The sequence below is a fragment of the Xenopus tropicalis genome, chromosome 1 (genome assembly GCF_000004195.4).
Source record: "Xenopus tropicalis strain Nigerian chromosome 1, UCB_Xtro_10.0, whole genome shotgun sequence".
Classification (NCBI taxonomy): domain Eukaryota; kingdom Metazoa; phylum Chordata; class Amphibia; order Anura; family Pipidae; genus Xenopus; species Xenopus tropicalis.
Window position 1 is genome coordinate 206605838 of NC_030677.2, and position 15615 is coordinate 206621452.

Below are 15615 nucleotides of genomic sequence, written 5' to 3' on the forward strand. Positions count from 1 at the left end.
CAACGTGATGCAGGCAGCCTGCCGCAGTATGGACCAGGCAGCGACAGTAGCACAGTGTTCCACCGTCAGTCTCCCTGTCTGGGCTCAGTGTGTCATACAGTTACCCTTATTGTGTGTATTGTATTCACACCCAGTGTGTCCCTATATACAGCCTAATGTACCCCCTACTGTAAATGATAAGGATATTAGCAGTCACTGAGGGGTTCTGTGCCCATATAAAGGCACAAGGCTGCAGGCTGAGTTATACAGGGAACGCTGAGTATCACTCATGTATTATAAGGGATAATGTACCCCCTACTGTAAATGATAAGGATATTAGCAGTCACTGAGGGGTTCTGTGCCCATATAAAGGCACAAGGCTGCAGGCTGAGTTATACAGGGAACTCTGAGTATCACTCATGTATTATAAGGGATAATGTACCCCCTACTGTAAATGATAAGGATATTAGCAGTCACTGAGGGGTTCTGTGCCCCCCATATAAAGGCACAAGGCTGCAGGCTGAGTTATACAGGGAACTCTGAGTATCACTCATGTATTATGAGCCGCACAGGGATTGGATGGGTAAAGTTTGAACTTCCCCTCCAGCCAATCCAATCCCCATGCGGCTTTACCGGGACTTAAACCTTGTACAATCAATGTGGCACTTTGGTGGCCAAACACATTAGCCCCCACTTAGCTGAACTGAGAGACATCGTTTGTACCTGGAATTACCCAGGAGAATGTTTCCGGCCAATATCTGATCCCCCCATTGAGCTGCATTTCTGACAGGGTCGGGGGGGAACGTTTGTTTGGGGAAATTCTATTGTAGGAGCCGAGTTATTTAGAAATGTAGGGACCCCAAAGAATTGGGCCCCTTCAGGATAAGTTCCCCTTTAGACAGGCACCATGAGGGGGGCCTTATGAGATTTGGACACCTAAAAGTGGTCCTGAGTGTTTATGTGTGAAAAGGGAGTTTGCCTGTCATTCAGCAGCAACCACTAGGTGGCAGTGTGCTGCAAAATAAGGGATGACACCCATTTTGTAAAGGTCTTAGTCCTGGGACCCCTCTGTAAGGAGGTGAACAACAGGCTTGTGTTCTAGTACAGGAGGTACTGTAATAATTCACTCTAGGAGTGACAGGCAGGCTAGAGAGAACGGGCAGAGACAGCCCCAACAGTAGAGAGAGGGGTTAAGACCCCCCAGCATTCATGGCTGGAGTTCAGGTCCTGTAGTGTGTAGTAAGGGGAGCCAAGTCAGCACCTGGGAGTGTTCCCAGTGAAGGGGCCCTACGCGTGGACCGGGGTGAGTTCCTAGGTGGGATCACCCGGCGGGAGTACCAGGGGTAGCCCAGAGAGAGAGAGTGTGACTTGAGCTGTCTGTGTGACATCCTCTGAAGTGTTCTGCCTGCATCAACAATAAACAAGTTCATCTGGTTCACCATTTTAACCGGTGTCTTGGCTGTTCACAGGGTCGGACTGGGCCGCCGGGACACCGGGAAACCGGGAAAAATCCCGGTGGGCCCCGGCCCTAGTGGGCCCCAGCAGCCCAGTCCGACCTTTGCCGGCGCTCCCCCCTACTGACTGTTCCTCCCCTGACACGTTCAATTTATACACGCTCGGGGAGGACATCAGGCGGGGGCCCTTCGGGGGGTTAGGGGGGCCCCTGGGGGGGTTAGGGGACGTGGCTGGGGCACCTGCAGGGCCCCTGGGGCAGGAGCCCCGGTGGTCCCTGCACCCCCCAGTCTGACCCTGGCTGTTCATACACTGAGGATCCTCAACTGGCTGGTAAGCAGCTCCCCCAAGGGAGGGGCAAGGTACCGGGAGTTGCTGGGAGTCCGGGTCCAAGGAGGACCTCATAGAGTTTTCCCAGGGAGGAGAGATATAGTTCTACCTATACCTGCCCTGGGTGGAGGCACCCCATTCATTTATATCATACCTGTCCCCCATAATAAGCAGGGGTTCAGGGCTCCTGTAGCGCCACACGCAGGTGATTGCGTGTTAAAAGTACAACAGTAGCCATCAACCCATCAACAATGGGAACAATTGGTTGTGGCATTATTGCTGAGTCGGCAAAGAGACCTTCTGGGCAACCGCCCTGTCACTGATGTCTCACAAACCGTGAGTGCTCTGAGATACAGACGTCTCTCTCCAGGGGATGAATGGAGTCCGGCTGTCGGGCATTGGCTGCCGCTGCATCTCTGCAAGGATCCAGCACCTTCCTGCCTTACTTACCCTTGGCTCTCGCTTGGAGAAGGCTGTAGGATACTGTGGCCTCTTGGCAAGAACTGGGCACTGGGTGTCGGCTTCAGGGCAGATCCCTAGAGGCTTTGCCCAAACTGATTGAGAAAACCATGAACCATTTCAGGGGGTCCATTGCATCTACTGTAGGGGGGAGATAATAATAGATAGAGGAACAAGAACTACAGTATCTACAAATCTGGCCCACCTGGCTGTTTATGTGGCCCTTGGTGAGTGTGTCTGACCATCCAGCCTGATCAATTTCCATTTTCCTCACATAGTAACTAAGACTAAGGGGTATATTTATCATGCTGTGTAAAAAGTGGAGTGAAGCATTACCGGTAATGTTGCCCAAGGCAACCAATCAGTAATCAGATTTCAACAGTAGCAAAGCATCTATTGGCTGCTATGAGCAACATCACCAGTAATGTCTTACTCCACTTTTTACACATTGTGATAAATATACCCCTTAGTATCTTACTAAGTATATTAATAAAAATATTTGGCCCGCCAATTAGCCTGTGTTTTAGATTTCGGCCCCCGTATGTGATTGAGTTTGACAGCCCTGCTCTACAGTCTGTGGCAGTTACTGGGCCCTTCAGGGTCTGAACCAGTATTTTTGCTGCCTTTTGTTGGTGAGAGTTACAGGTAAGATGGCGCGGGATTGGGCTGATCCATATTACATGGCTGTGGCCTTGGCAAAGCTTTTGCCCCTCACAGTGTTCTAATCAGCAGTAACGATGCCCCCCCCCCAAAGCGCATCCCCCATGTCAGTACAATATCATGGGGACCATCAGTCCAGCAGATAAGTAACATTACGAGTGTAACACCAGGGGGCGCCAGTCCTACACACATAAACCTTACAAAATACTAAATATATATATATTACATTGGGCTTGAATGCCAGTGTGGTCATGCTGAATAGCCAGTATAGGGCACATCTCATTGATCAAAGCTGATTGGTTCCTATGGGTTATACCTGATTGCAGGCTCAGACTGGGGGGGTGCAGGGACCACTGGGGCTGCTGCCCCCCAAGGGACCCCCAATGTCTCTTTGATCAAATCCAAGTCTGTCTTCTGATGCCGTAAACATGGTGGGAATCCAGGGTTTCCATGTCAATGTTCCTGCCCCAAATAAATACAGTGCAGCTGAATGCAAAAAAAAAAAGGGAGTCTCTGCTTTGGACCCGTGGCAGGGTGGGGGTTAAAAATAAATGTTTAGGAGCAAAGAGATCAATATTAAAGAGGTTTTTGGAAAGTCCTGTAAATGAGAAATTGAGGACAGTTTCAATACCATCTCCAGCCTGCAGATGGCAGCCTTTATCAACGCACAGATAGCAACCTCCTAGGAATGCCCACAGCTTGCTCCATAGCAACACCACCCCATCCCTTACTCTGCCCCTAGTGGGGGTATAAATACAGGTGACCCCCAAGAATTCCTATAGGGCTGACAGGTCTATCAATTAGGCAAATGATATCCAGTTTATAAGCCGAATTTCCTTCCATTTTATTATAAATCAGTAAAACATATGAAATGAGGATGATGATGACACTAGTTATAGGCTATTCTCACCTGCAGCCCAATTCCTTTACTTATTGTGTTTATTCCTATATGAGTAGGAGCTGCCATGTTTGATGTTGGCTGCCCATCAGCCTCCACTGCAACAGCGCCCTCTGCTGCCAGAGGTTAATGACAAATGGGGAACATTTGCTCAGAATCAGGGCCAAACATCTCTTATATATCTTAATTGGCTCACAGACTGCATTAGGGTGAAGACACACGGAGCTACTAGTAGCAGCTACTTGTCACAGCTACTAAAACAGACAATGCTGATCATTAATGGATAATTGTCTCTATGTGTGTTTTAGCAGAGGCAATTCTCAGTATTGTTTATGGCAGGGGATTTTCTGGTGTTTAGTAGGTGTGACGTATAGCTGCTACTAAGTAGCTCCGTGTGCCTTCACCCTTAAGGATCCGCAGCTGTTTTGCTCTCTGCTGCCCTCTGCTGGGCACTTGGCAGAACATCTCTCAGTGGTTCTCTGGCTCCCCCTGCTGGCTATTAAATGAAATGAGCGCTGAGCATGACCCCACAATGATGAGTAAATATGATTCAGAGACAGTTGTTGGTTCCACTGCCTCTTCCCTAAAGTGTGTGAGTAACTGGGAGCAGCTAATAATAACCCCCCCCCTAAAGTGTGTGAGTAACTGGGAGCAGCTAATAATAACCCCCCGCCCCCCCGGGACTATTTGTTCCTCATTCCCTACTCGGCTCTCAGGGAGACATCAGTGTAACGTGAGAGAATCGGAGCCGTTAGTAACCGGGGGGCAGAATGAGAGGAGTCGTGTCTCTGTTTGGGTTTCTCATCTTTACTGCAGAGTCCGGTGAGTTACAGTGGGTTTCCCATAAATACACGTTGTACCGACACCAAACAGACCCGGGGGCCCCCCAGCACCCTGTTCCCCCCGCTGCCCCCCCTGCGGTTATAATAGATTTGCCCAACTGAACTCAATCTGGACCCAATCTATTTTGGGCAAACTTAAAAAGAAATTGTTGCTCTTTAAGATCACATGACCATAAGGGTTCAGGTTCTTTCAAACATTAAAGGGGTTGGTCACCTTAAATTAACTCTTCGTATGATGTAGAGAGCGATATCCTGAGACAATTTGCAATTGGTCTTTATTTTTTATTATTTGTAGTTTTTGAATTATTTAGCTTCTTATGTAGCAGCTCTCCAGTCTGGCATTTCAGCAGCGATCTGGTTGCTAGGGGAGGGCCCACATACAAAGATAAGTAAAATAAAGTAACAATAACTAAAATTATAGCCTCAAAAAGAGTCAGTGACCCCCATCTGAAAAGCTGAGACGAAGAAGGCGGCAAATAATTAAAAAACTATAAAAAAAGAAAAAATACAAAGACCAATAGAAAAGTTGCTTAGAATGAGCCAGTCTATAACACAGTAACAGAATCCCCGTTTCAGGGAACGGTGGGAACCAGTGGGCGTTCCAGGTGCCCAAAGAAGTCACAGGGGAAGTGGGCAAATCGGCCACGTTGCCCTGTTGGTTCAGCTCCCCGCACAGCCGGAGTCACGACGGGGCACTAACTGCCATCTGGAGGGTCGGTCGGCCGTACGACGGGGAGGTGGTGTTCAAATGTGTGAGTTCCAACAGCAGCGCCCCCTGCAGGCCCACGACCAATTACATGAACAAGTTCATCCTGCTGGGAAACCCTCGTCATAACAACCTCTCCGTCAGCATCGGGAACCTCACGTGGGGGGACAGTACCAAGTACTACTGCCGGGTGGAGCTCTCCCCCGACCGGCACGATAAGTATGAGGCAAAGACTGGCACTCAGCTGCACCTGGCGGGTAAGTACTTCCTAACTGAGCAAGGTCTCAGGGGCTGTTCCTGCTGAACTGTGCTTAGTACAGGGGAATCCCTATGTGCCATAGTTTTATGGTATCTCTCTGTACAGGCTATGAGCAAACTTAGGGGGCTGTTCCTGCTGAATTGTGCTTAGTACAGGGGAATCCCTATGTGCCATAGTTTTATGGTATCTCTCTGTACAGGCTATGAGCAAACTTAGGGGGCTGTTCCTGCTGAATTGTGCTTAGTACAGGGGAATCCCTATGTGCCATAGTTTTATGGTATCTCTCTGTACAGGCTATGAGCAAACTTAGGGGGCTGTTCCTGCTGAATTGTGCTTAGTACAGGGGAATCCCTATGCTGCCATAGTTTTATGGTATCTCTCTGTACAGGCTATGAGCAAACTTAGGGGGCTGTTCCTGCTGAATTGTGCTTAGTACAGGGGAATCCCTATGTGCCATAGTTTTATGGTATCTCTCTGTACAGGCTATGAGCAAACTTAGGGGGCTGTTCCTGCTGAATTGTGCTTAGTACAGGGGAATCCCTATGCTGCCATAGTTTTATGGTATCTCTCTGTACAGGCTATGGGCAAACTTAGGGGGCTGTTCCTGCTGAATTGTGCTTAGTACAGGGGAATCCCTATGCTGCCATAGTTTTATGGTATCTCTCTGTACAGGCTATGGGCAAATTTAGGGGGCTGTTCCTGCTGAATTGTAACCATACATAAGAATTTAACTCTTACAGCCCCTGTAGAAAGCTGTTACTTATTATTCCCATACGATATAATCTCTAAAATGTTTTTGTTCCGCCCCTTTCCCAGCTCCTCCCAGAATCCTTAACATGACAGTTGGGTTTGACGGCTCCCGGGGGTACCATGCAGTTTGTGTTGCCGAGGGGGAACCAGTCCCTTCTCTGTACTGGGCCGACCCATTAGATAGGAACCAAGACACAAGGCTAACTGGGCCCATGTTGAAGCACCAAGTGGCCACGGAGTTACATTATCTGACGCGAGACGGCAAGTACACGTGTGTGGCCACAAACAGCCACGGGAGAGTCGAGGCCTCTGTCTATTTCTACAAGTTCAAATCGGGGGGCAACAACAATCTGCCCCTGGGGCTGCTGTGGGCGGCTCTGGCACTCAAGCTAATGCTGCTGCTGGGGTTGCTGTGCGTAGCAACCTGCTATAGGAACGGTAAGTCCTCTCTCATTCCATTGGTCAGTGTATGGGAGAGACTGTCCCTATACGGCCCCCCCTTTGGGTTACACTGAAGGCCTCACAGCCCTTAACTTGCCCCCCAGCAATGGGAGCCCCTCGACTTCTCCAACCCAGAGTCACACCCAGGCCTGGGGGGAACCAGGGGGCCCCCAAACTTACACCCTGAGCAGAACCCCTCTCTCCCCTTCCCTGGGTGCAGCCCGTTACTCTCCCCATAGGATCTACGTAGCGAGTTTCCCATAAATACTTTGGTTTCCCCCAACAGGTAATAAGAAGCAGCGGTTGGAGCTACACGGGTGAGTATCGGCCAATGTCTGTTAGAGAATAGGGATTAGCACTGAGCCACACGTGAGAGGGTCGGTTCTAGAGGTTCCACTGAGTCACTAGATGTTCCAGCTCCTGTGCCCAATGGCTCATTAGAGTAGGGAACAATGCGGAACTCAGATGATCCACCTCCATAGAGTGGAACCTCCCAGAATGCACCATGTGGGGACCCCTACGGAATGAAATGAGCCGGGGTGGGATGAACCCCGAGGAACCCAAAGCCCCCAAACCTGCAGGGGCCCCCCACCCCCACGCAGCGACATTCACATTCTGCACAGGTTTGAATTGTCTCCTCAGGCTCAAGGGTATCAAGGAGAGACCTGGGCTCTTCCCCATTATTATTATATAGACTGATATCTGATAGGATCATATACAGACTGATATCCGATAGGATCATATACAGACTGATATCCGATAGGATCATATACAGACTGATATCCGATAGGATCATATACAGACTGATATCTAATAGGATAATATACAGACTGATATCTGATAGGATAATATACAGACTGATATCTGATAGGATAATATACAGACTGATATCTGATAGGATAATATACAGACTGATATCTGATAGGATAATATACAGACTGATATCTGATAGGACAATATACAGACTGATATCTAATAGGATAATATACAGACTGATATCTGATAGGATCATATACAGACTGATATCTAATAGGATAATATACAGACTGATATCTGATAGGACAATATACAGACTGATATCTGATAGGACAATATACAGACTGATATCTGATAGGATAATATACAGACTGATATCTGATAGGATAATATACAGACTGATATCTGATAGGATAATATATAGACCAGTGCTGTCCAACTTCTGCGGTGCCGAGGGCCGGAATTTCTCTCGCATACATGGTGGAGGGCCGCTAATGGAAGCCAGTTTTGGCCACTCCCCCATTTTAAACTACACCCACTTTAAACCACACCCATTTTATTACAATGGTTGCTGCAGGGATATCAACCATCATTCATATGTTAAAGAATGATATTATGTCATATTAAGACACACCCTTAAATCCATATGCCGCCTCCTCCTCCCCTGTGGATAGCACAGCAACCCCCAGCATATAATTACACACCTTAGGGACCATTTAATGGCTATTTCCATCTGCTAACAAACTCCCAGACCAAACCCCTGCCAGGTTCACCTCCCACAGGCAGCATAGTGTAGGCAGAATATGGCACACACAGGCAGCATTCTGCCTTTCCTATGCTGCCTGTGTGTGCGCCATACTCTGGCTGCCCTATGCTGCTTATGTGCCATACTCTGCCTACCCTATGCTGCCTATACACAGGCAGCATAGGCCAGGCAGGACATACAAGGTGTATGAGGTGTGAATAGGTGAACAATGTGAGTGATTACAGCCTGAGCCTGAGGTGTGAACACTGCAGGGGGTGAACAATGCAGAGATTAAAAGGTGTGAACAACACAGGGGATTACATTTTTAAACAATACAGAGGGATTACAGCCTGAATCTGAGGTGAGAACCATGCAGGGGGCCAGTTAAGGTTAGTACTGATACCATTTAAAGCTAACACAAAGTTAAGCCATCAAAGCAGCCAGACAGGTGGGGGGCCACACAGAGGGGGGTCGAGGGCCGCATGCGGCCCGCGGGCCGCCAGTTGGACAGCACTGATATAGACTAATAGGAGGGGGGGCTAGAGACCTGTCTATCACAGGGGGCTGGAGGAGGTGCCCTGAGCTCTCGCTCTATTACTGCCCCCAAACAAATCCATAATAATAATAATTAGTTCTATACTAATGGGGGGGGGGAGGGGGTTCTAGGTGACCCACCCAAAATGGGTTCTGGTGCAGCTGGAACATTATTAGACAGATTTATAGTATAAATACCATTTGGGGGCTGTATGTTACCAACACTGAAATGTGCTCATTGGCCTCTCTACCTCCCCCTACAGGAGAGCGCAGGAATCCACATATGAAAATTATGAAGCAGGAGGTCATTAACGTGACACCCAGAGGTCTCTGCTCAGTCCCACACTCTTATTGTATCCTGGGGGGGGGGTCTGTATGCTGGGGGGGTCTGTATGCTGGGGGGGGGTCTGTATGCTGGGGGGGTCTGTATGCTGGGGGGGGTCTGTATGCTGGGGGGGTCTGTATGCTGGGGGGGGGTCTGTATGCTGGGGGGGGTCTGTATGCTGGGGGGGGTCTGTATGCTGGGGGGGGGTCTGTATGCTGGGGGGGTCTGTATGCTGGGGGGGTCTGTATGCTGGGGGGGGTCTGTATGCTGGGGGGGGGGTCTGTATGCTGGGGGGGGGGTCTGTATGCTGGGGGGGGGTCTGTATGCTGGGGGGGTCTGTATGCTGGGGGGTCTGTATGCTGGGGGGGTCTGTATGCTGGGGGGGTCTGTATGCTGGGGGGGGTCTGTATGCTGGGGGGGGTCTGTATGCTGGGGGGTCTGTATGCTGGGGGGGTCTGTATGCTGGGGGGGGTCTGTATGCTGGGGGGGTCTGTATGCTGGGGGGGGTCTGTATGCTGGGGGGGTCTGTATGCTGGGGGGGTCTGTATGCTGGGGGGGTCTGTATGCTGGGGGGGTCTGTATGCTGGGGGGTCTGTATGCTGGGGGGGTCTGTATGCTGGGGGGTCTGTATGCTGGGGGGGTCTGTATGCTGGGGGGTCTGTCTTTTCAGGATTGAATTTATATGTATACATTTTTTAAGTATAAATATCTGACAAAATCAAGTTGTATTTATTTGATGCATTTTTATGAGCTACGTATGAAATTCTAAAAAATGACTCGTACGATACTTTTTTGACGCGCAACATTTTCCACGTTTTTGAAACGGGAGGATTCACTCACCGCCATAAATCAGCCCCTGTTTATTATCAATATATTTGAAATATAAGTTCCAATTCTGAACGCAATGAGACAAACAGGACAATTTGTTCCATATCTTTCCACTGAAAATAAACTGTAATATTTCAGCAACGGGTCGTTTCATTTTTAAAAAAAACCCAAAGTGCCGATCTTGGCAACGATAGATTAGAAATCTAGAATACAGGTGGAGCAAATTAAATTAAAGAAGAGAAGGCTCTGGGTGTTTTTGTAACTGCAGTCAGTGTTTGGAACGTGGGAATGAGATTGTTACACAAATGACACATATGAATAGGGACCCAAAAAGAACCACAGAACCAAGAGGAAAAGAACCAATCGGGTTCGGGTAACAAATGTAAATAACCAATAGGCAGTTTTATTTCCATCATGCAAGTCTCACAAACATACAGTTCTCATAAAATTGACATTTTTTGTTTTTACATCATTTTATCTCACATTTAAGTTCAAACACCACTTACCCTGTTCTTTTATAAAACAAAAAACCCAACATTCTTTAGAACGGGGCTTTGGCACGTGGAAATGAGGGATCACAGAGCACAAACACACAAGCGGGATCACTACGACCAGAACATGGGGTCTCGGGGGCCAATCCCTGGCTGCCATATTGAACACCTCACTGCCACCCAAGACATGAAAGGTTTCCAGCAGCCCTGATTGGCCATTGGCTCCCACCTTAATGGGGCACGAGGGGGAGGGCACAGAGAGAAGTACGAAGGGTGTATAATGTAGTATCAGGGTTGCCCCCCCAGCTGGGGCCTGGGGTAGGGTTGCCCCCAGCCAGGGAAATACCAACCAAGGCCAAGGCGGGTATTAAAAAATTTACCAGCAATATACTTGATGTAATCCCTAGTTGTTCCGCCCCCAACTCACCTCTGACCCGCCCCAATCACCTCCCCCCTCTGTAGCCACGCCTACTTACCTTCTCCTCCAACACCACCTGATCCACCTCCTCTCTGCCCCACCCTTTGTGTTACCAGCAGTGATGGGCCCGGCCAATGGTGGCAAAGCTACAGGTTGGACATAACAATTCATATAATATCTCCCCTCCCAGACTGGGTCTCCGCCTCTTTTGCACAATCATGGCCCCCTCGGTGGGTGAACAGGGATAACCAAAGAGATCCGTATCGCGTGTTCCGGCAACGTCACACTAACCTCACATCACAGATCATTGCTCACTAATACAACATGGCAGCTCCGCTCCAGGAACTCAGCACTCAAATAAGCGGTAAAAAAAAATGGCGTCTAAATAGGGCGGCCACCTGTCCGGTTTTCGGAAGGGCTGTCCGGGTCAAAACCTCCTGCCCGGTTTGGGCAGGACTCACTGAGATTGATGTGGTGATCGGCCAATTGCCAAGTCATAGCCCCGCCCAGTAACATCACTGACCCACCTCTTCCCTGCCCCTGTGACGTGATGTCACAGGGGCAGGGAAAAGGTGGGTCAGTGATGTTACTGGGCGGGGCTATGACTTGGCAATTGGCCGACTTCATGGAGATGGGGAAGAGGCGGGGCCGTATGGCCCCGCCTCTTCCCCATCTCCATGAAGTCATGGCCCCGCCCACTATCTGCCAAAAACACGGGGAAAGGGGGAGAAGGAAACACACAGGACAAAGGCACAACCCATAACGCAGATATTTTTGGGTTGGTTTAGAAATCTCTGTGCTGATTGGCCGGGGAATGGCGGTTCCTTACGGGTTTCTAGGCCCCAATAACTAAATCTTATTTATTTCTCTATATGTTTCTATTTTACAAGAGGCAATTTTGTATATTTTTGAATTTTTTTTTACAATTTGCCAGTAAATTTTACACATTTATCACACAAAATCCAACATGAAATATACAAGAAGCAGCTTATTGTTTGCATTGCAGCGACCCCCCCAAGCCGTAACCCCGCCCCCCGCGCCTGGTTCCCATAGGAACCTTTAGTAGTCTCTCTCTCTCATTTGCCCGCGTGTGGGGAGTCGGCAGCGAGACCCCCAAACTAAGGCAAAAACACTAAAGTGCCTGTAAAAAGATTCATCAGTAAAACACAAACCCCCCCAATATCCGGCTTTCTGGGGGCCGGAAACGTCAGTGAATGAAATAAATGTATTTACACAATAGAAATAAAAATACTGATCTGGCAAATTTCCCCATAGAAATGTCACATCTGAGATTCTCAGCGTCAGAATAAGACAAAATTCCCAATAACCAGGGAAGGCGGAGTCTCGCTGAGCCCAACGACCAATCCTGTCGCCCCAATAATCCTGTTACTGGTTACTGTTGCTGAATAACTTCGCTGGGTGCGGGGCAATAGCTTTACTGGAATAGATCTGTGCAGGGATGTATAGGTCTATTGTGTAGATAGAACCACTACTCCCCCATTAAGTATATTTTATATATATATATATATATATATATAAGCACCAGAGGGCCTGAAGATGCCCCCAGTAGCCCCCCATCTTTTCTGCTACACATACTCAGTGCTACTGGCACTTACCTGAGCTTAGGGACCCACTTACTATATACTGTATATATTACAATAGAACAGTCACTATACAAGGCTGATTAGTAATTAATTCACATTACATGGCAGCTCAGAAATCAGTGCAGGCTGCATGAGAATTTAATAATCAGCCCAGTAGCATCAGCTTTTATAACAGACGACCCTCATTTTCTGTTTACAGTTTTAAGACGACCCCTAAGCTCAGCTTCCCAACAGCTGCCCAGAGCCCACTGAGCATGTGCAGTGCCACTGACACTCAGATGATGGCCTGATAGGATCTGAGAAGGGGAGCTCCTGTGGAAACAAGGCCTGGATCCCAAGTCATTTTATTTAAAGAAGAAGGAAAAGTAAAAATCACTGGGGGGGAGCCAAATGTTAGACACCCCCAGTGATTGTAATCGCTTTCCTTTTACCCCAGGCTGGGGCTCCTATTAGGAGAAAACCATACCAGTCCGGGGTAACTGCAAACAAGCAATCCTTTTCCGTCCCTCTGGGGTATAAGGTAAGCAATTACAATCACTGGGGGTGCCTAACCTTTGCCTCCCCCCAGTGATTATACCTTTCCTTCTCCTTCAAGGGATATACAATGTGCTACTGGGATGCAGGGAGTGTTGAGACTCGGAACCCCGGGGCCCTTGGTTCAAAATCTTTATTGGCCAGTGACCTGCACCCTGACTGGGAGACACAGACGACATTGTACCAGAACCCCCTACAGACATTCGGCACGGAGACAACACAAACTATAGGCACAAGCTAAACACAGAGGCAAATATCTGGGGAGAATTAAAGGGTAAGTAGCGCACAGAGGCGCCTGGGAATCCTGGCTCAGAATCCAACTCACAGTTATTAACTCTTCAGAGAAAACCTTATTGTAATGTTCCAGCCGCTCTGTTTGCTGCCGGCGCCTCCCTACTTCCTTCCCTCCTGATTCGCCGCCTTCCCGGCGTTACGGGCCTGACGCCATCCGGATACGGTTTTTCGCCATTAAAAACACGATTTGCGCACAGTCAGTTATCAGAAGCGTAAAGAGGTCCCCTGGTCTATCGTATAATATTGAGATAATGCACTTCTGGGTACAGGGAGTTGATGAGAAGAGCTAGCAGCGTGTTGCCATCTTGAAGGCAGTGTCCGGGGTATCTGATAAACTGGGTCGCCTGGGAGATTTGTTCCTGAAACTCTGCATATTGTTTGCTTGAGGTCATGGATTCAACAGCGGTCAGAGCCTGCGGAGATAGAGAGCCGGAGTGTGTGGAACTGAGGGAAATACAAATATGCCCCTGGGATGCCTGTATTATGCCTGTATATGCTGCCATTAGTATTCTGGTCCCACCCACTTATTGCGTAACAGACTCCCTGCCCCTCCTCCTGTACGCTGCCATTAGTATTCTGGTCCCACCCACTTATTGTGTAACAGACTCACTGCCCCTCCTCCTGTAAGCTGCCATTAGTATTCTCGTCCCACCCACCTATTGTGTAACAGACTCCCTGCCCCTCCTCCTGTAAGCTGCCGTTAGTATTCTGGTCCCACCCACTTATTGCGTAACAGACTCCCTGCCCCTCCTCCTGTACGCTGCCATTAGTATTCTGGTCCCACCCACTTATTGTGTAACAGACTCACTGCCCCTCCTCCTGTAAGCTGCCATTAGTATTCTGGTCCCACCCACCTATTGTGTAACAGACTCCCTGCCCCTCCTCCTGTAAGCTGCCGTTAGTATTCTGGTCCCACCCACTTATTGCGTAACAGACTCCCTGCCCCTCCTCCTGTACGCTGCCATTAGTATTCTGGTCCCACCCACTTATTGTGTAACAGACTCCCTGCCCCTCCTCCTGTAAGCTGCCATTAGTATTCTGGTCCCACCCACCTATTGTGTAACAGACTCCCTGCCCCTCCTCCTGTAAGCTGCCATTAGTATTCTGGTCCCACCCACTTATTGTGTAACAGACTCCCTGCCCCTCCTCCTGTAAGCTGCCATTAGTATTCTGGTCCCACCCACCTATTGTGTAACAGACTCCCTGCCCCTCCTTCTGTAAGCTTCCATTAGTATTTTGGTCCCACCCACTTATTATGTAACAGACTCCCTGCCCCTCCTCCTGTAAGCTTTCATTAGTATTCTGGTCCCACCCACTTATTGTGTAACAGACTCACTGCCCCTCCTCCTGTAAGCTTCCATTAGTATTTTGGTCCCACCCACTTATTGTGTAACAGACTCACTGCCCCTCCTCCTGTAAACTGCCATTAGTATTCTGGTCCCACCCACTTATTGTGTAACAGACTCACTGCCCCTCCTCCTGTAAACTGCCATTAGTATTCTGGTCCCACCTACTTATTGTGTAATAGACTCCCTGCCCTGACTCCTGTAAGTTGCCATTAGTGTTCTAGTCCCTCCCACTAACTGCATAACAGACTCCCTGCCCCTCCCACTTTACGCTGACATTAAAGTATTCTAGTCCAGCCCACTGTGGTTGAACAAACAGATGACCTGCACCCACCCAATCCCAACCCGACCTGGCAATCCACCTCTATTTATAGCCTCCTGCCTGCCCCATCTCTGACATCACTAAGGGGTGGGGCAGGCAAGCAGCTATAAATACGGGCTACCAGAGGCAGAAGTGGGCACAGAAGGAAGAGCTCATCTCAAACCTGGACCCATGAGTAAACCCACGGATCCCATAGGTTTCGGGCCGGCCCACACATCACTAACCCACTGACTTATACACTCACAGCTCCGCCCAATCGCATGCAAATCTCCTACCTGCTGAGCTTTGGGCGACAGGTGCAGCCCAGATCCTGCCTTAAGGCGCACTTGGTTCTCTGCAGGGATCTGGGCTGCAATGAAGGCCGCCAGGCTGCGAGCAATGATCCGAAATCTGAAAATGAGTAGAAAACACCAGTTTATGATTCAGGCTCTGAAACACAGTGTTAGGCTTTACTGGCTGATAATCTAAGCATATTTGCAATTGGTCTTTTAGTCAGTCAGTGGAGCTGACCCAGCAGGGGTAGAGATGTACCCCATACAGCGGCTCCTCTCTGTGCCATCTCACCCTCTGCAATAGGTTCTCTTTCTCTGCTCCACCTCCCAGTTTCTTTGCGGGAAGGCCAGGGGCGTGGCCAGGAGGCGT

General features: G+C 49.0%; 2 protein-coding genes across 2 annotated transcripts in view; one reads left to right on the plus strand and one right to left on the minus strand.

Annotated features, from left to right (window-relative positions):
• The first annotated feature begins 4488 nt into the window (after positions 1–4488).
• siglec15 (sialic acid binding Ig like lectin 15) lies at positions 4489–9155 on the plus strand. The gene is made up of 5 exons (XM_031895128.1): positions 4489–4600; positions 5197–5583; positions 6402–6773; positions 7063–7093; positions 9075–9155. Exons 1-5 carry the CDS (start codon positions 4549–4551, stop codon positions 9121–9123), a joined length of 891 nt encoding a protein of 296 aa, XP_031750988.1. The 5' UTR covers positions 4489–4548; the 3' UTR covers positions 9124–9155.
• A 3972-nt stretch (positions 9156–13127) lies between these two features.
• The window catches only part of epg5 (ectopic P-granules autophagy protein 5 homolog), a 48024-nt gene continuing 45536 nt past the window's right edge, over positions 13128–15615 (minus strand). Inside the window, exons 43-44 of the mRNA XM_031894932.1 lie at positions 15249–15363; positions 13128–13718 (exon numbers count right to left, since the gene is read on the minus strand). Coding sequence (XP_031750792.1) covers positions 13536–13718; positions 15249–15363 — 298 coding nt within the window. The 3' untranslated portion in view covers positions 13128–13535. The remainder of the gene's footprint in view (positions 13719–15248; positions 15364–15615) is intronic.